At 33.5% G+C, this 19,898-nt stretch overlaps 1 protein-coding gene across 1 annotated transcript; it reads right to left on the minus strand.

Moving 5' to 3' along the window:
* Positions 1-16,980: 16,980 nt before the first annotated feature.
* Positions 16,981-19,463, minus strand: LOC131637103 (zinc finger protein WIP2-like). The gene is made up of 2 exons (XM_058907688.1): positions 18,603-19,463; positions 16,981-17,507 (listed from the first exon to the last, which is right to left on the minus strand). The coding sequence occupies exons 1-2, from the start codon at positions 19,416-19,418 to the stop codon at positions 17,064-17,066; spliced, it is 1,260 nt and encodes a 419-aa protein (XP_058763671.1). The 5' UTR covers positions 19,419-19,463; the 3' UTR covers positions 16,981-17,063.
* Between the last annotated feature and the right edge of the window lie 435 nt (positions 19,464-19,898).

Genomic DNA, 19,898 nt, shown 5'->3' on the forward strand with positions numbered 1-19,898 from the left:
GGCCTCAGAAGTGTATTCTCCATTTGACCTTTGTCGAGCCCTCTTCCACTTCTCATGTCGTGATGGTGGAGATGGTTCCCGATCACCGCATATTTTAGTTGTTGCCTTTTTTACAGCAATCAATCTTTTCTCAAGTTTTCTGTAACCCCTACGAGACAATCTATGGGGGTATTTGTTTTTAGCCTTGTTCACCTTTCCCGTGTCACTTTTAACCTGTTTTAAACATAGGAGAAATATTAACGGTAGTGGTTATATCTATAAAATTATCAGAAAACACAACTGGTACTAGCCATGAAATTCTCTAAACTACGAGACTTCACAAAAATTTTCCAAACCTTCCTACTTATATAAGGATATTTCACCTCAGGCGCTTAATATTAAGGTTAGGCTTCGTAATGTAGTTACTCATGAGCCGTGAATTAAAACTTCTCCAAGCCACACCAGCATAAGTGATCCATTTTTTTCCAACTTCAAATCATCACTAAACTCAAACGTCATCTAGATATTAACATTAATAAGTATTTATTAGTGTTTATTTAAAGTAATATTGAATTGATGAAAATTAACATTAATACTTGAACGTCTGTCCATATGCTCCTTTTCACCTCCTCTGTTACATCTTTCCGATCATCTATCAATATGTTGACTTCGCTACGTCCAAGGCTAGTCAAGAACAGGATGAATAAGTAAAAAATGGTGTTGTCTCCTTCTTTGAGTTCCTTCTCAACAGCTAAATCGAAGGCTAGTCAAGAACGGTGTCGGCTCCTTCCCGATGGTACAAAAGAACATATGATGTTAAAAACGGTGTTGGCTCCTTCTTTGAGTTCCTCCTCAATCGATGATGTTAAATGTTTCGTTAGGGATGATACTGATTTTATTTCGTTAGAGTTGCGACTGTGTTGTTTGGTTTAGGGTTGCGATACCATATATTCTTCAATGGTTGAAATGGCGTTGTTTCGTGAAGGAGATGAAAAAATAGAATTGAAGAGATAAGTTAGCTAGCTCTATTACCTTAACGTGAATAAGTCATATCACCACGATTATTAATAAAAATTGTTGTGATATAAAATGATATTTTATGAAAAGCGCCAGGTTTTAAAAATTTAAATTTTTTTAAAAATAAAAGAAAAATATACCAAAACGGTTTTCTTTAACAACCGTGGTGATATAAGATTGACATTAATTATATTTTATAAAAAAGTGCCAGATTTTATGACATTCAAAATTAATAAAAATAGAAAATTTATGACAACGGGTATCTTCTGGAACAGTGGTGATATTACTTTCTTTTTTTAAATAAAAATGAAAGTCTTAATCTAAAATACAGAAGAAAGCACGAATTAGTAGGCGCTGAGAATCAAACTAATCACCACATATATGATATCACTACGGTTGATTTCATAAAGCGTAGTACTAAATAGACATCGTTTAATTAAAAAAATAGAAAAAGATATAGGCGCCAATAATTAATAGATATTACTATGGTTCCCTGGAGGACGGTGGTAAAGGAGGTGTCGTTGTATTATTATTTGTAGTAGTGATACGACTCCAAGTTATGGTTGGATGCAACTCAAGCAACGATCGATCAGCTTCCTCTACCTCCTCAACAAAACATTGTGAATCTAGAAAGTTGAGTTTCCATTGCATCCATATCTAGTTTAAATTCCTTAGACAGCTCGATTTGTCCGATTTCCTACGATTTGACCTCAAATTCCACCGGCCGCTGCTTAAAATGAAGTTTTACTTGGTTTCCAATTACTGCAAGTAACCTTAGAGTGAAAGGCCCTAATGAGCTGGTGAATAACATCTATAACATCGTTTAGCATCAGAATTATAAAGCAATAGAGAAAAGGTTGTTAAGCTTTAAGAAATCGCCCATAATGCTCATCAACGACGAAACAATGTTCAGGAAATTGTTTCATGGAAAACTCATATCTCCGTCCCTTAACTAACTGTGATGAAGAAAGACGAAGCTCCTAAATCAAGAAGTCATCATAGAAGAATGAAACGTCAAATTCCTCCTTAAAGTCCTAAGGGAGACCGAGGCAACCATGCTCCTCTGTCAGATTAAGTTGAGGACTGATCAATGAAGGTTTAGCCAAAGCATCCCCTATCCACCTGAATTTCGAAAAGAAAAATACCAAAATTCATGGAGAAACTTCCCAAGTTAGGTGAATACAATGGAAAGGGAGATCAAGTCGACCTCTACCTAGTGGAAAATGGGTCACTTTCCTAATGCCTAAGGATATTAATTCTTTTGACTTGTTTGTGGATGGAATCAATAGAATACTAGGTAATGATTTAGACACCTCTTTTTGTGATGATCATTGGGTGGGTGTTTTTCCTCTTAAATAGAGATATAAAGCTATTTATCTAATTGATTACAATCGAGAGAAGAAAGTATGAGAGGTGGGGGAGGTAGAGGGGGATAATTGAGTTGGAGTTTTCAGTGGAGGAGATCTTTCTTTAATAGGAAGTTAGAGCTAGTGGACTTTTTTCTAGAGTTTGCAAGAGGGTAAGGATTTTGACAAATATTTTTGCGATGATCATTGGGTGGGTCTTCTTCCTCTTAAATAGAGATAAAAAGCTCTTTATCTAATTGATTACAATAGAGAGAAGAAAGTATGATAGGCGGGGGAGGTGAAGGGGGCTAGTTGAGTTGGAGTTTTCTGTGGAAGAGATATTTCCTTAATAGGAAGTTAGAGCTAGTAGATTTTTTCCAGAGTGTTCAAGGGGGTAAGAATTTTGACTAGTATTGATTGTAAGTGGTGGCAGGCAGAGGATAATGGTGTTTATTCGGTTGCTTCAAGAGCCTTGTCTTCTATTTGGTCAAATTGGGTCCCTTTCAAGGTAGTTGTCTTCTCTTGGCAACTACTTTTGCACACTTTCTCTTCTAGAGTAAATCTTGCAAAGCGTGGATTTTTTTAGAGAATGTTGGTGTGACGTGTAGGATTAACGGGGGAGACACAGAGTTAAACTCTCATTTATTTGTCACATGTGATTTTATTTTGACTATGTGGCATATGATTCTTAGGTGGTTGAGATGGTCTACTGCTATTAATAAGGATTTATCATCTTTGTATAAGTCCTTTGGTTCTTTAGGTCAGTCGGGTAAGATTAAAGGAGGTATTTTGATGGTCTAACATGTTATAATCTAGGTTATCTATAAATCTCTATATGGTTTGATTTTCTATAGAAAGGATGTTAACATGGAGGACATGGGGGATATGATCATTGCATTGACATAGAAATGGTATATGGGAAAGTCTTGAAAGTACTCTTTCCCTTTTTCTGCATGGTTAGAGAACCCTACATTCCTTTCGAATCAGTAGCAACTAGAGTGACAACATCCCCTTTTGGGGAGGAATCTTTCTCTCTGTCTTTAGGAAATTTCTGCAATTAGCTAATATCTCTTTGTTTATGGATTCTAACTGTTTTTTCCTCTAAGGTTTGTACTTTGAAGGATCGTTTTATTTGTAAAGTTTTTTGGTTCCTTAGGTCTCATGTTTTGATTTTGCTGTTTTTTTAATTCATTTTAAACGGTAATTATTAAAAAAAATAGATGTTTGTATATTTTAAACATTAGTGGTTGTATTTTTCTCCATATATATATGAGGGTTATATTTACTCCAAGAGTAAGTGTTCAACACTTACTCCAAATCATAACCATTGATTATCATTAATCCAACGACTTTAATTAAAGTTTTATATAAAAAAATATTTCCAAAATTAATTAGATTAAATGATCTATTAAAACCGTTAGATTAATGAAAATCAATGGTTAAGATTTGGAGTAAGTGTTCAACACTTACTCTTGTAGTAAATATATCCCTCCTCTCTCTCTCTCTCTCTCTCTCTCTCTCTCTCTCTCTCTCTCTCTCTATATATATATATATATATATATATATATATATATATATATATCATATTAAACGAGTATGAGTAATTTATATGAGAATGTGAGAATTTAATAATAACCATTAAATTTAAATTAAAGGTTGTGATTAAAACATATTTTTAAACTTTAATTAGTGATTTCTCTTTCCTCTTAAAAGCCTCTGATTTTTTTTCTCTTTCTTCTATCATTGCACGTGTAAATTGGATTTTTGGCATATGATTCACTTAAAGTTCCGGTTTACTCTCAACCATTCATTTTAATCAGATGGTTCTTATTCAATATCACATTCTTATACAACTCACTCATTATCATTAGATATGCGATATATATATATATATATATATATATATATATATATATATATATATATATATATATATATATATATATATATATATATATATAAAATATTGCCGTTAAAAAAGTCGATACTTATTATTATTATAAAATATTAGTTTTTAGTAATTTTTATATTATATTTACATAATATTATTTTTATTATTGATAATATTAATATTAAATAGAGTTTTTTTTATAATTTTAATTTTAATTTTTTGAATAAGATTAAATCAATAAAAGGACAAGTGGGATACAAAAAGAGAGAGGGGATTATACCGAAACCCTCTCAAACAGAAACAAACCTAAAAGACAATCTAAGTTTATTCTTTATAAAATCAATCATAAAAAAATGGTAAATAGTTGAATTGCACTGAGTTTGTAATGATAAGCCTTAGGTTAGCAAGGGAGTCCGCACAACTATTGTCTTCTATATAAATGTGAGAGACAACAAATAACATTTTCGATATTATATTTAGACAATTAATCCATCTAGTGTGAACTTGTCAAGGCACCCTAAACAGGTGCTTGATAGCTTAAACCACTGCGACAAAGTTTGTTTCCAACCAAATGTTGTTCCAACCCTTCTCATTAGCAAATTCTATTGCATACATTGCATCAGAGAGTTCAGTAATGAGAGAATTAGAAACATTTAAAAAACAAGCAAAAGCACTAAAAAAGTTACCATCATGATTTCTAGCGATGCCACCACATGTAGAGAGCCCAAGATTGTTTAACGATGCTTCATCACAATTAATTTTGATCCAACCACGTGAAGTTGGCTTCCAAATCACCTCAAGAATCCGAGGGGCATTAGGCGGTCTCAAACCGACTTTGAAGAATTTCATTAACATAAAATCTTGGACATTAACATGGGAAGTTACTTTATATTTGTTTCCGGCCAATGAGCAAGTTGACATAACAAAAGAAATAGAAGAAGATATATGCATCACTTTGTATTTGAATCAAACACTATTACGAGCAATCCACACCGCATTAAAGATATGAATTATCGCTACATTGAGAACCAACTGACTGATCAGACCGAGAAATGTTGCCAGCATTCCAAACTTCATCCCAACAATGAAAACAGTTGCGGAAATTCAGATTGGAGGTCGAGCGAAACTAGGTTTTTAAAACATATTGACAGTTGAAAAATAGATGTTATGCAGATTCCTCAGAAGAATTACAGAGGTTACACTATGAAGTAAAAGAAAAATTCCTCCTTTTAAGGTGCTCATTAGTGGTTAACTTGTCGGAAAGAAGTCTCCACCCTAGAAATGATTTAGAAAGAATGATGAAGCTCGACCATAAAAATTTTCTCCAATCCTTCAAACTTCCCGGATTTCTCTTAAGATTATACACATCGTTGAGGGAGAGGTCACCCGAGGGAGAATTCTTCCATATTCTTTTTTCCCGTCTGAGATCAAAAGGGATGTGACAATTTAGAATTCTTCCTGCAAAAGATAATAGAGAGCCCTTCCAAGAAGCAATCCTACTAATAATTTTGTCTGCAATAGGTTGAAGAAAATGAGCTTTGGGCCTACCCGTAAAGACTTGTACACCTAGGTAATTAAAGGGGGTAGACCTTTAGTTGAAACCCGATAACTATGTTAAGATGTTAAGTCTAGAAGAAGACATAACACCCCAAAAAATAAAAGGTTTTGCACACCTAACCACTTGACAAGACACCAAAGAATACTTAGTGAAAACTAAGGTGAGAGCTCTTAAATTAGAGATTTTGCCTTTGTAGAAAATGAATATGTTGTCAGCATAAAGAGAGTGAGGGGGAACTTTGTTATTATTAGGCCTTGTATCAAATTGAGATTCCCGGAGTTAACCAAGTGAGATACTCCTACGAAGAACATCCTCTGCTAAACAGAAAAGCAAAGGAGACAGAGGGTTAAAGCCTAACTTATGAAGCACATTTAAGAGAAATGTCCAGTTTAATGTGTCGAAAGTCTTGGTTATGTCAACCTTCATAGCAATATACCCGCACCAAACTTTAGAATCCATAAAATTTATTGCCTCATATGTAAAACAAAATGCAATCTTTGATATTCCCACTCTTAATAAAACTGTGTTACTCTTGAGAAACAATGTACGACATCAAAGAAGCTAAAATGTCAGCGATAATTTGATAATAATTTTAAAATTGAAGTTGGCTAACGCAATGGGCAGAAATTGATCCGAAGAATCTTAGGAATTAGCACAATAATATTAGAGTTGTAGATTAGAAGGATCCAACCCGAAGAGAAAAATTATAGATCTGTCTCACAAATTTCACATTAGATCAAATCAAATTCTTCTATATGATCTCATTTTTAAATTAAATTATTTTTATTTTAAAATAGATTTAAACTACACTCCACCGCAAACACCACTAGTGGTGAGCAATCTCAATACAAAAAAGAAAGTATGCATTGACATTGGAGAGACAAATTGAAGATATGGGTGAATTTAAGATAGGGACCTTCCCATAAAAGCATAAATGCTAGACACAAAAGATGATGTTGCAAGTCACCACACTTTAGAGAGAGAGATATGGTAGTAATTATAGAGTCCCAAGGGTGAGAAATGGTAGGGTTGGTCTCCACAACAAACGGGTAGGATATTGATTGTCAATAAATGCTTAGACCACTGTTTAAATCCATCCATTCATAGCATTCTTCACTGTCCCTAAGCGAATTGGTAACCCACATGGGTATCAACTGACATTCAACAGTGTTAACTTTCACAAAATTTTATTCTCCCACAATACTGTGCTTATTCCTAATGCAATTCTTCACTATTTTTGTATTTATTTTGAGTTTTCATATATTTTTTAAAAAAATATGATTTGATATATCAATTTTCATGATAAATTTTTTTGCCTATTGAAATATCTCTTTTGTAATAATATGAACTTATATGTACACTCGAGTATAAACAAAAATTTTGACATATCTCCAATCTTATATGTACACTCTAATTATAAATATACATAAGATATACTACGATGAAAATTAAGAAACTACAAAATTAAGTTTATGCATTAACGCGAGAGTTCATCGTGTTTTTGACAATTGCAACGCATAACTAAACATGCTATTAGATAGTTCGTCTTATATATTTTAAAAAATAATTCTAAAATATTTTTTTACAAAGGTGGTTTTTTTACCGATTTTAATTTGAATGTATTTACATTTTTTTCCTCCAAATTTTATCTTATATTTATTATTATATAGTATTCATTTAATATTTTTTACATTTTATTTATGACAGTATATAAGTATTTAACAAATGTAATATATTAAGATATTTTTTCTTTAATTTATTCAATTATTTCTTTTAATATATATGAAGAGATCGAATAGATTAATTATTAGGAAATAGAATTATTAAAAGTAAATAAAATATTTCATGTGTACTTTTGTTTATATATGCACAACACCTAATTAATTACATTAAAAAATTGAATTAATTTAATTGAATAAATAACTAATTTAATTTATATTAAAAATTAAACTAATCATCAAACTAAATTAACTACCCTTTACTCTTTGTTAAACTAACCTCTTTTTGTAGAAAAAATAACAACACAATTTATCCTTAACACACACACTTTTATATATATTATTTTTACATGGTTTAAGTTAAATAGAGCACTGAAAAAGAGAGAGAAGATAGACTGAAAGGTCATTTCAATGTACAGTATATATAGATCAGAATTGGAAGGGATGAAGGGAGAGACACACTGTAGTATTCCTCTGAGACCTAGCTAGTTCAAACAACAAAACCTCTTGGGCTCCACATACACTTTTAACCTTTTGCCCATTCTCTCTCTCTCTCTACTCAAACCTGCAAATAAGATCTATCCACTTCATTTCATCTGCACCAGCATATACCATTAATATGATGATATCTATATTCAATGCAATACAATGCAATGCAATATCTCTCCATCCATCTTTCTTTATATTATAATATAGTCAATATTTTATTTTATATCTAATCATTTGCTTTGAATTTTTCCAAGCAAAAGGCTTGTATTATGTTCCATCTATCAACAGAAACTCACTATTATACAAAGCAAAAGGCAAAAGCCAGGAATCATATCATTTCATATCATGTATACAAAACAAAAAGCTGGCGCGTACTTATATTTTCAGTCTCACAGAACTAAAAGGCTATTCAATTAATTAATTAATTAATCAACTGCAACTCTAACTAATTGAGGTTTAAAAAGTAAAGGTTATTGTTAAACAATTTGCAGGAAGTAATAGTTCTGTTGGTATCAAGCTAGTTTAATACAAATGAGATCATAAACAATTTGTTGTGAATTGATTAAGTTTTTTTTATTAATTAGAAATTTGTATTAATGGTACAAGAAGTTTGTAGAAGCGTGGGTGAGGTTATAAATGCATATATAATTAATGACTTTAAAGAAGTGAATAAGTGTTTAAAGAGGGTATATTTCTAAGAAAAATATTTTATATGGATTAATAATGATTAATATGGTTGTCTGAATCGCACTCTAACTCTTAAGATTGTAAGATCACGCGCAGACTACCATTCACCAATTTAAGTGACACAGAAAATATAGAGTTGAATTACGGGATCATGAAATCCCATCGATCTATTTTTTATTTTGACTCATTTTAGAATCATTTCGATATGTTAATCCAATTATTAAACAATTGAATTTGGTCTAAAAACTGACCTGATAATTAAACATGGTGGATGCGCTCATGTATTTTAGGATTTTGGGACTTGAAATGTTTTAAATGAGCTTATGAGAATTGTAAAAATAATGATTGTGAAAGCTGTGTAGCCACAAAGTCCATTGCAACTCTGAGAATGAATTTTGAATTGGTTAATCTTACAACAAATGAACTTCTTCCCTTGATTTATCTTTTTCTATAAATTAAATCCTTCTATTTTTCTCATTTTTTCTATCCCTGCACTCCAAACCTATTCCTTCTTTACAAAATAGAGTTTTTCAAAAGAAAAAATTCCTATATCTTCACCATTTTCCGATGTTGGGGCTTCATCATCTACACCATCGTCTACACCATCGAGCATTCAAAATAATATAACCAGCAAAACTTATATAGCATGGAAACATTGAGTTTTCATTGATAGCGAAACAAGAACAATAAAGTGTAATTACTGTGCAAAACTACTTATTGGAGGAGTTTATAGGCTGAAACACTATTTAACTTGTATATAGGTAAATGTTGGTGGCGTGAGTCTGTACTAGATGAAGTAAAGGTGTAAACATGGGAGATGTAAAAACATTACAAGTCAATCACCTCAAAAAATATGAAGATGATACTGATTGTGAATATGTATAAGAGAAAAAGACGAGTAGAGGATGATTCAAAGGTCAACGAATCTCTTCCATATAAGAGGGTTTCTTTGAAATGAGCATGAGAATATGGTAAAGTGCACAACAACAACACTTGACCATATTATTTCTAAACCAATATGAGGGATTCTCCCTTTAGCACCTAGAAGGGAGACCCCTCTCCACCAGGGAGACACATAGGAAAGAAGCTCTACCCGCCGGAGATAGATGACGTTGAAGTATCTCCGTAATTAGCAGAAAAAATATCTCTTTAGACCCCCGAGTCTCCCGAGAGAAAAACCCACCTCTAATTTCCTAGTAGAGCCAGGTTAACCAATCAGAGGTCACAGACACCAAGACCCCCAAACTTCCTGGGCTTACAAACTTCTGACCACTTGACCCAAACAATCTTAGACCCCCTACCACCACCAACAAAACCTCCTTTAAATTTTCATAATCTTCTTCCGTACCTTAATACGAATTTTAAGAAAAGACTAAAAGAAGATCAGAATTGCACTAAGAGAATAGTTCAGAAGTAGTACTCGCCCTCCTAAAGACACATATCTATGCCTTCACGAGTGGAGTCGTATAGAGATGAAACTAACTAAGGTACTTAAAAGGAATAGACTCTTGATGACAATGAAGGAAGTCACAAGCAAGGTCGTGGAAACCATGATCTGATTCACCCCGATGAGACTACTTGTGGCAAAATTCACTCGAAGGCCTAAGGACTGCATAAACATTCGGTGAATAGCCTTAATGAGCCAAAGATTCTCAAAGAAGGCATATTCTATAATGATCATATCATCCGCATATTGAATATGAAAGACTACAAACTTCGAGGAGCCCACTCGGAGACCTGTGAACAGGTGTTGGCCCATAACTCTAGAAAACAAACCACTTAGACCTTCAGCTACTAAGAAAAAAAAGGAAAAGAGCCAATGAGTCACCTTGATTCAAGTCTATCTAGATGCTAATTTCTTGAGTCGGGCAATCATTGACCAAAATCACAAGATTACCAACAAAAACACATGCACAAACTCAACCTCTCCACTTATCGTTAAAACCAAAGCGAGAAACCATATAATCTATGAAGGACTAACTAACAAGTCACTAGTTTTCTTAAAGTCCATTTTAAAAATGAAACAAGGTGTTTTTACTCTTCTTGACTAGATCCACTAGCTCATTCACAATAACAATCCCATCAAACCTTCCATCATAAAGGCTAACTCGTTAGAAAAGATAAACTTATCCTTAACACTAGAGAACCTTCATATTAAAACTTTAGCTAATAGCTTTATAAAGCGAAACTACTAAAGAAATAGGTCAAAAATCTCCTAACTAAAAAAGAAAATCAATCTTAAAAATGAAAGTAAAAAACAAATATGAGGGAGAGACGAAAACTAATGGATATTGCTGAGATATAATTATTAATTCTTATCTTAAAAATACTACTAATGTTAAATTTTATATAGTCCTTTTCATCTCTCCCCAAAATATTATCATTAAATTTATCTAATAGTTAATATATGGGTTTGAATAATTTAAATAGATGGATAATTTCAACTATTTAATTAATTTAAATATTTAATAACTTTTTGAATTTTAGATTAATTTAAATATTTAATAATTTTTTGAATATTTTTTATAATTAGTGTAGTAATTAACTAGCACAATACATACACAAATAGTATAGTGTTTAACACTCTCTCCGATCTTACATACACAAATAGTATAGTGTTTAACACTCTCCGATCTTCAATATAAAAAGAAAATAGTTTTAAATACACTAAATAATTAATGTATTTGACTTATATAATAAATCATGTATATTAATTATTTAGTAATTTAAAAAAAAAACAATTTTTCTTATATTAAAGACTACTTCCTCCGTAAATTTTGTTTTTTCAAATTTATTAAATAATTAAATAATTAATGTATATTTCCCCGCTTTATTATATTATACGGAAATTTTACTTTTTTAGATAATTGAATAATTAATATATATATATATATATATATATATATATATATATTAATTATTCAATTAATCTAAAATGATTAAATTTACTTATAATATAAGACAGAGAGAGGACTAGAAGTATTAGACTATACACTATGAATTCAAATGCTTAGTTCAATTAAAGGGTGAGAGAGAATTTGAGTCCACTTACTATCCACCAATGTAAAAACTTCACTTTAATTATGTAATCACTTATAGCTTTATAAAGTGTACGTTAATGAGAAAATAGGTTAATAAACCATGAAGATATATAAACATCATGAAGAGAAAGAAACCAGCACGATCGATGTAAATTCCAAGAAAGCTAGCCATAATGCCCCACAGGTATTTGTCCATGCACATTCATCATTATCCATCAAAGTTTGAACTTTGAAAATAAACACCTACTACACTCTATATAGATTTCATAAACAGCTTTTCTTCATCTTGACCCTCCCTACTTCAAATTCTATATATATATATATATATATATATATATATATATATATATATATATATATATATATATATATATATATATATATATATATATATATATATATATATATATATATATATATTGTTGAATAAACTTTAATGTTATGTTAAATGAGTTTTTAATTGATAAGTTTGTGAAAAATAAAGAGTCTCTTGTAGTTGAAAGGCCAAGAGTTTTGTACTGGAAAAGCCAAGAGATAATGGCATATTAAGAGTATTTATTTGCTTTAATTTCCTAGTATAGCAGAAGTCTTTTAGGTCTATATAAAGACTTGTTTGTATTTTCATTTTAAAACAAGAAAGTAAAAAGTGCAGTTTTAAAGTAAGACATCCACCAGTGGAAGTATAGTGTAAAAAGTGTTCTGTGCAGTTTTAAAGCAAGTCTTCCACCAGTGGAAGTATAGTGTTAAAAGTGTGAAAAAGTAGCAGTCAATATTTTACAAATTGGTATCAGAGCTAATGGCGAATACGATGAGTCAAATGCCGCTACCACGATTAACGAAGGCGAATTACGAAAATTGGAGTATCCAAATGAAAGCTCTTCTTGGATCTCTAGATTCGTGGGAGACGGTCGAAACTGGTTTCATAGAACCAGATACCACGGGGTATACGGCGGCTCAAACCAAGGCGTTGAAAGAGACGCGTTCGAAGGATAAGACGGCACTGTACATCTTGTTCCGAGCTGTTGATGAATCAGGCTTTGAAAAGATTGCAGGTGCAACGACTTCGAAACAAGCATGGGACACGTTAGAAAAAGTATACAAAGGAGCTGACCGAGTCAAGCAAGTTCGTCTTCAAACTCTTCGAGGAGAATTGGAGAGAATGAAGATGAAGGAGTCGGAAACTGTATCAGAATACATCACGCGTTTGCAAACAGTGGTGAATAAACTCAATCGTAATGGAGAAACGATGACCGATGCTCGTATTGTCGAAAAGATTCTCAGATCTTTAACCGATAACTTTGAGAATGTTGTGTGCGCGATAGAAGAGTCGAAGGACCTTGCAACGCTCACAGTCGAAGAGCTAGCTGGTTCTCTCGAGGCACACGAACAACGTAAGATCAAAAAGAAGGAGGAGACAAACGACGAAGCAGTTCAGACCAAGGAGTCCACCAAAGACGAAAAGGTGCTCTTTTCTCAAAACTTTCGAGGAAGAGGACGTGGCCGTGGAGGTCGTGACAGTGGTCGAAGTGGTCGAGGCAGCAACTTCGAGAGAGGACAGTCAAGCCAGCAGAATTGGCGTGGCAGAGGACGTGGTCAAAGAGGTGGTCGGTCGAACTACTCCAACATAGAATGTTACAAGTGTAACAAACATGGTCATTATGCAAAGGATTGTAACTCCTACAAATGCTATAACTGTGATAAAGTGGGACATCTTGCAAAAGATTGTCGAGTCGAAAAGAAGGTAGAAGAAACAACCAATCTAGCTTTGGAAGCCGAAGCGAATGAAGGCTTTCTGCTGATGACTCAAAAAGAAGTAGACGCGAATAATGATAATATGTGGTATCTTGACTCAGGGGCAAGTAATCATATGTGTGGTCACAAACACCTATTTGAAGAAATGCAAAAGATTGAAGATGGTCATGTGTCTTTCGGAGATGCATCGAAAGTGAAGGTCGAAGGCAAAGGTACGATTTGTTACTTGCAGAAGGATGACTTGACTGGGTTAATCCAAGATGTGTACTATGTACCAGATCTCAAGACAAATATTTTGAGTTTGGGGCAACTCACAGAAAAAGGTTATTCGATATTCATGAAAGATCGGATATTACACTTGAAGGACAAGCTGGGGCATCTGGTTGCTCAAGTCGAAAAGGGGAAAAATCGAATGTACAAACTAAACTTGAGAAGCGTTCGAGGAAAATGTTTGCAAGTCAATGTTGAAGACAAAGCGTCGCTGTGGCATCTACGTTTTGGTCATCTACATCATGCTGGTTTGAGAAGGTTAGCAAAGAGGAACATGGTGCACGGGCTACCAGACATGGACTATGAAGAAAAGTTTTGTGAAGAGTGTGTGCTTAGCAAACAAACCAGAACCTCATTTCAAAAGAAGGCAAAATATCAATCTAAACACATTCTCGAACTGATTCACACCGACATATGTGGGCCAATCACTCCAGAATCTTTCAGTGGAAAAAGGTATTTCATTTCATTTATCGACGATTTCTCACGAAAGACCTGGGTTTATTTCTTGAAAGAAAAATCTGAAGCATTCGAGGTGTTCAAAAAGTTCAAAGTGATGGTGGAGAAGGCAACTGACAGACACATCAAAGCGGTTCGATCTGATAGAGGTGGTGAGTATACTTCGACAGCCTTTTTGAAGTATTCTGAAGAGCAGGGCATAAGGAGATTTCTAACTGCACCATATTCACCTCAACAAAACGGTGTGGCTGAAAGGAAGAATCGAACAGTTCTCGACATGGTTCGATCAATGCTTAAAAGCAAGAACATGTCAAAGGAATTTTGGGCAGAAGCTGTACAATGTGCCATTTATGTTCAGAATCGATGTCCACATTCGAAGTTAGAAGATCAAACACCACAAGAAGCATGGAGCGGACAAAAGCCAACAGTTTCTCATTTCAAAGTATTTGGTAGTGTGGCTTATGCACACATACCGGATCAACGAAGAACAAAGCTTGAAGACAAAAGTCAGAAATACATATTCATTGGATATGATGAGAAGACAAAAGGGTACAGGCTGTTTGATCCCATAAGCAAGAAGGTGATAGTGAGTAGAGACGTTCGAGTAAACGAAATGAGCAAGTGGGACTGGAACAATTCGACAGAAGTTATCGTCGAAGTTGGAGAAACATCAGTCGCTATACCGACAAGCACTTCATCTGACCTTGAAGATTCTGACACTGAAGATGAACCTCTGCAACCTAGAATGCGAAGTCTGCAGGATTTGTATGATACAACAGAAGAGGTGCATCTTGTATGTCTTTTGGCAGATACTGAAAACATTAGCCTCGAAGAGGCGATGCGAGACGAAAAATGGAAAACTGCCATGAACGAAGAGATCAAGGCCATTGAACGCAACAACACATGGGAACTAGCAGAATTACCAAAAGGAAGTCAACCCATCGGTGTGAAGTGGGTGTTCAAGAAAAAGATGAATGCTCAAGGCGAAATAGAACGGTATAAAGCGCGGCTTGTTGCGAAGGGATACAAACAGAAAGCTGGAATTGATTATGACGAAGTATTTGCTCCTGTTGCAAGAATGGAGACAATTCGATTACTTATCTCACAAGCTGCTCAATTCAAATGGCCGATATTTCAAATGGATGTCAAGACAGCATTTCTTAATGGTGTGCTCGAAGAAGAAGTTTACATCGAACAACCACCCGGATACATGAAAGTTGGAAAAGAAGAAAAAGTGTTAAAGTTGAAAAAGGCGCTTTATGGGTTGAAGCAAGCACCGCGAGCATGGAATACACGCATCGACACATACTTCAAAGAGAACAGTTTCAAGCAATGTCCTTACGAACATGCTCTGTATGTAAAGAAGAATGGAGGTAACTTGTTGCTCGTTGCTCTCTATGTCGATGATCTAATTTTCTTGAGTAACAACAGTCAGATGATAGAAGAATTCAAGGGCACAATGACACGTGAATTCGAGATGACAGACTTAGGTCTGATGAGATTCTTTCTTGGTCTGGAGGTTCGACAAGAAGAAATAGGAATTTTCATTTCACAGGAGAAATATGCAAAAGAAATCTTGAAAAAATATAAGATGGAAAACTGTAATTCGATATCGACGCCAATGGAACCAGGTGCAAAGTTGTCAAAATTTGATGGAGGAGAACGCATCGAAGCAAGCAAATATCGAAGTTTGGTAGGAAGTCTTCGATATCTCACATGTACAAGGCCAGATCTTTCGCTTAGTGTCGGAATTGTAAGTCGTTTCATGGAGGAACCAGTCTATACACATTGGAAGGCATTGAAAAGAATTCTTCGATACATCCAAGGAACTGTGTCACTTGGAATGTTTTATTCAAGAGCAGAAGATTACAAGCTGATTGGTTATTCCGACAGCGATTGGTGCGGAGATGTAGACGATCGGAAAAGCACCTCAGGATATGTGTTCTTTATGGGAAATACCGCTTTTACATGGATTTCAAAGAAACAGCCGATTGTAACACTCTCGACATGTGAAGCTGAATACATAGCAGCATCTTGGTGCGTTTGTCATGCAATATGGCTTAGAAGATTGTTAAGCAAAATGGAGCTAAAGCAGGTAGGTGCAACAATAATTCAAGTGGATAACAAGTCAGCAATTGAGTTAGCAAGGAATCCAGTGAATCATGAAAGGAGCAAACACATCGACGTTCGCTTCCACTTCATTCGAGAACATGTGAAGGAAGGAAGTGTCGAATTGAGGCATGTGGCAAGCAAGGATCAAGCAGCAGATATTTTCACAAAACCGTTATCGAAAGAAATTTTCGACAGAGGCAAGAAGTTGATAGGTATGATGGATAGAAGAAACATTTAAGTTTACAGGGGAGTTTTGTTGAATAAACTTTAATGTTATGTTAAATGAGTTTTTAATTGATAAGTTTGTGAAAAATAAAGAGTCTCTTGTAGTTGAAAGGCCAAGAGTTTTGTACTGGAAAAGCCAAGAGATAATGGCATATTAAGAGTATTTATTTGCTTTAATTTCCTAGTATAGCAGAAGTCTTTTAGGTCTATATAAAGACTTGTTTGTATTTTCATTTTAAAACAAGAAAGTAAAAAGTGCAGTTTTAAAGTAAGACATCCACCAGTGGAAGTATAGTGTAAAAAGTGTTCTGTGCAGTTTTAAAGCAAGTCTTCCACCAGTGGAAGTATAGTGTTAAAAGTGTGAAAAAGTAGCAGTCAATATTTTACATATATATGAAATAGACATAAACTTGTAAAATATGTAGGAGATGGGAAACCATTTTTCACAAATTCATTATGATCATAAGATAATTAACTTAAATTAATAAAAATTTAAAACCATAGTTCTTCAAGTTACTACTACTACTGAGTCTGAGTGGACTCATTATCTTGTTCTACTTCAGAAGCAGGTTCATCTTCTTCTTCAAAACGATCAATTCCATAAGCAGCATGACCACTTCCAAAAGCTCTTATATGATCTTTTAGTGATCTCTTATGCTTAAAATCAGAACCACAAAGACAATACCAAAGCTTCCCACAATTCTTCTCATGAGTTCTCCAGTCTCCTCTTACAGCAAAAGCCTTGCTACATTTTCTACACATGAAGGGCTTAATTCCATGTTTCCTCTTGTAATGTGTTTGAAGTGTTCTGAAATCTTTCAACGGTTTCGCTCTCGGATGATCAATGTTGTTCCTGCAACCTGGTGAACAACAGTAGCATGGAAGCCTTAGCATACCTGTTGGTTGTGTACCTCTTAGAGATTCTGGTCCTTTTCTGTATTGTGATCCATGTCCCCACATATGCATCTGAAAATAAGAAGAAATTTTTTTTAGTCGGTAGACAATATGATTATAACCAACTGAAAACTCCCAGACACAATAGTGAATACCATGGTTCGAACTCTGATGATAAAGTCAAACCTAGCAATATCGGTTTTTATCAGATGAGCTAGAATTTGCAGACATAAGATAATATGATAAAGTAAGCAATTAATAAAAAATAATGATTAAAAGTTTTGTACATAGTGTGAAAGTCTAAACTTTATATGAAATAACACAAAAATTGTTGGCTAGCTAGCTCACTTTGTTTTGTTATGTTATCATCATGTTATTAGTAATAATCATGAAGGCCCCCCAAAGATTTTAATTTTGAATGCAGATCATTTTTGTTTTTTTCTTGATTAATTCATTATTTCACTGCACAATCATCATGAAATAAAAGCCAATTTATGTAATTATGTACACATTGTTTGATAGTAATTTCCTTACAATTAATTATAAATTAATATGTAATAAAAAAAGGGTTTTATAGGAATGTTCATGAAATTTAAATATGGAAGTTTCATGTAAGAAAGTGTTTGGACTTTGGATTGAGGCTGAAAAGGGTCACAACCAGAAACAAAAACTAATAATTTTTGGACATTAATTATTATCATTTATATATATTTATATACCTGATAGATCTGGAAGAAAACACTGCTAAATTCAGTTCTATAAAAGCAGTTGCATGGCAAAATACTTTGGAAGAAGCACAGACTTCAATGTAGTACTGAAGACATAAAGAACATTGCCTGAGTTGTTTAATCAACCAAAAGTGTATATAGGATCTGATTAATTTCACTCAGCCAAAAAAGATTTTTTTTTTTTTTATACTACCATGCAAAAAAATAGATAAATTTTTTAAATTAATTATAATGTTAAAGGACAAAGAAAATGACATTGGAAAAAGGGAAGAAAAATGGAAAGGAAAAAAAAAAAGAAGAGAAAAAAAATCAAAAGAAGATGAAGAAGAAGACAGAATGTCTTCTTTCTACCAATAGTCAAACATCATTATCAAGAAAGAAATTATACATCAGAATCTAAGAATTTTTTTGAAAAATAAATCAAAAGAAGATCTTGAACCTGCATGTTATTGTATCTGTTGAAGGTTTTGTAGCAAACTGGACAAGAAAACTGTGTAGGACCGATTAGAATCTGAGAAGGTGTAGGGATCCAATATTGACCCTTGTTCATTGATCTATTACTACTCAACAAATCATAAGATGATGAATCTTCACTTATAACATCTCCTTGTTGTTGTTCTTGTTGATGTTGATGTTGATGTTGTTGATCTCTTTCATTGATCATAGTCTCAGAAGAAGATGAAGATATCATCATATTTGCAATCTCAGCAGCACTAGGGTTTGGTAACCCTATATGTAGTGCAACAGTGACACCTTGATGATCCTTTTCATCTACTTTGTGATTTTTATCTTCCACATCCATTAAAGAGAGGGGTTCATCTTCATGATGATGATGGTGATGAATATGATATTCATGTTCTTCTTGTTTTGTAGGGATTAGGCTCAAAAGTGGAAGAGCTTCTTTTAAAGGAGGGGAAGGAGGTGAAGATGTAGTAGAGTGAAGATGGTGATGGTGATGGTAGTGGAAAAAAGTGTTGTTGTTAGTGTTGTTGAAGGATGTGTGATTGATGAAGTTGTGAAGATAATTAGGATGATGATGATTGTGATGGTGGTGGTGGGGTGAAGGGTTTGAAGAAGGGTAATGGTTGAATTGAAAGAAATTTGAAGAGAAGAAATTGGAGTAAGGGTCTGCCATTGATGGAAGAGAAAAAGAGAAAAGGTATATAGTGTTTTTGAGATGAGAGAGTAGGAACAGTTGTGAGATAATATGTGGATTCACTTTTATACATACAGATAGAGAAAGTACAAATATCATGAAGGAAGTAGTGGACGGTGAAGAGAGAGAGAGAGAGAGTATATGAGGCTGGCATGGGGAATGAAGTAGTGTCAAGTTGAAAAGAGAAATAAAGAATTTCTTTTAGAAACAAATTATCTTCTTTCTTTCTCTATCGCAATTGCATAGATTAATCTCTTGATAAACGTAAAACTCTCTCGCAAATTCTTTAAAAATATGTTAAATGTTTAGAATTGAGTTCAAACTCTAAATTTCTAGTTAAATTAATAAAGATTTTTTTATCATCTTATCATCTCAAAATTTTGAAGATCTCAAATAAATTTGCTGTTGTTTAACCCTAATAAAACAAATAAAAATTTATTAAATCAAGATTTAACAATGATAATATTTTTTGAAATTCTATTTAATTGCGATTTAAAGCTAAAATTTGTTAGATCTTGCATACTATCTTGCCTTATACGTCTTCAAATATGGTCTTATATTGGGATATACTCCATACAA

This window comes from Vicia villosa, unplaced genomic scaffold, assembly GCF_029867415.1.
Source record: "Vicia villosa cultivar HV-30 ecotype Madison, WI unplaced genomic scaffold, Vvil1.0 ctg.001916F_1_1, whole genome shotgun sequence".
Classification (NCBI taxonomy): Eukaryota; Viridiplantae; Streptophyta; class Magnoliopsida; order Fabales; family Fabaceae; genus Vicia; species Vicia villosa.

Excerpts from the sequence above, each read along its gene's own strand:
- LOC131637103 (XM_058907688.1), bottom strand. The coding sequence starts at position 19,418 with ATGATATTTGTACTTTCTCTATCTGTATGTATAAAAGTGAATCCACAT. Across the intron at positions 17,508-18,602 it reads ACAGATACAATAACATGCAG|ATGCATATGTGGGGACATGG; the intron begins GTTCAAGATCTT and ends TCTTATTTTCAG.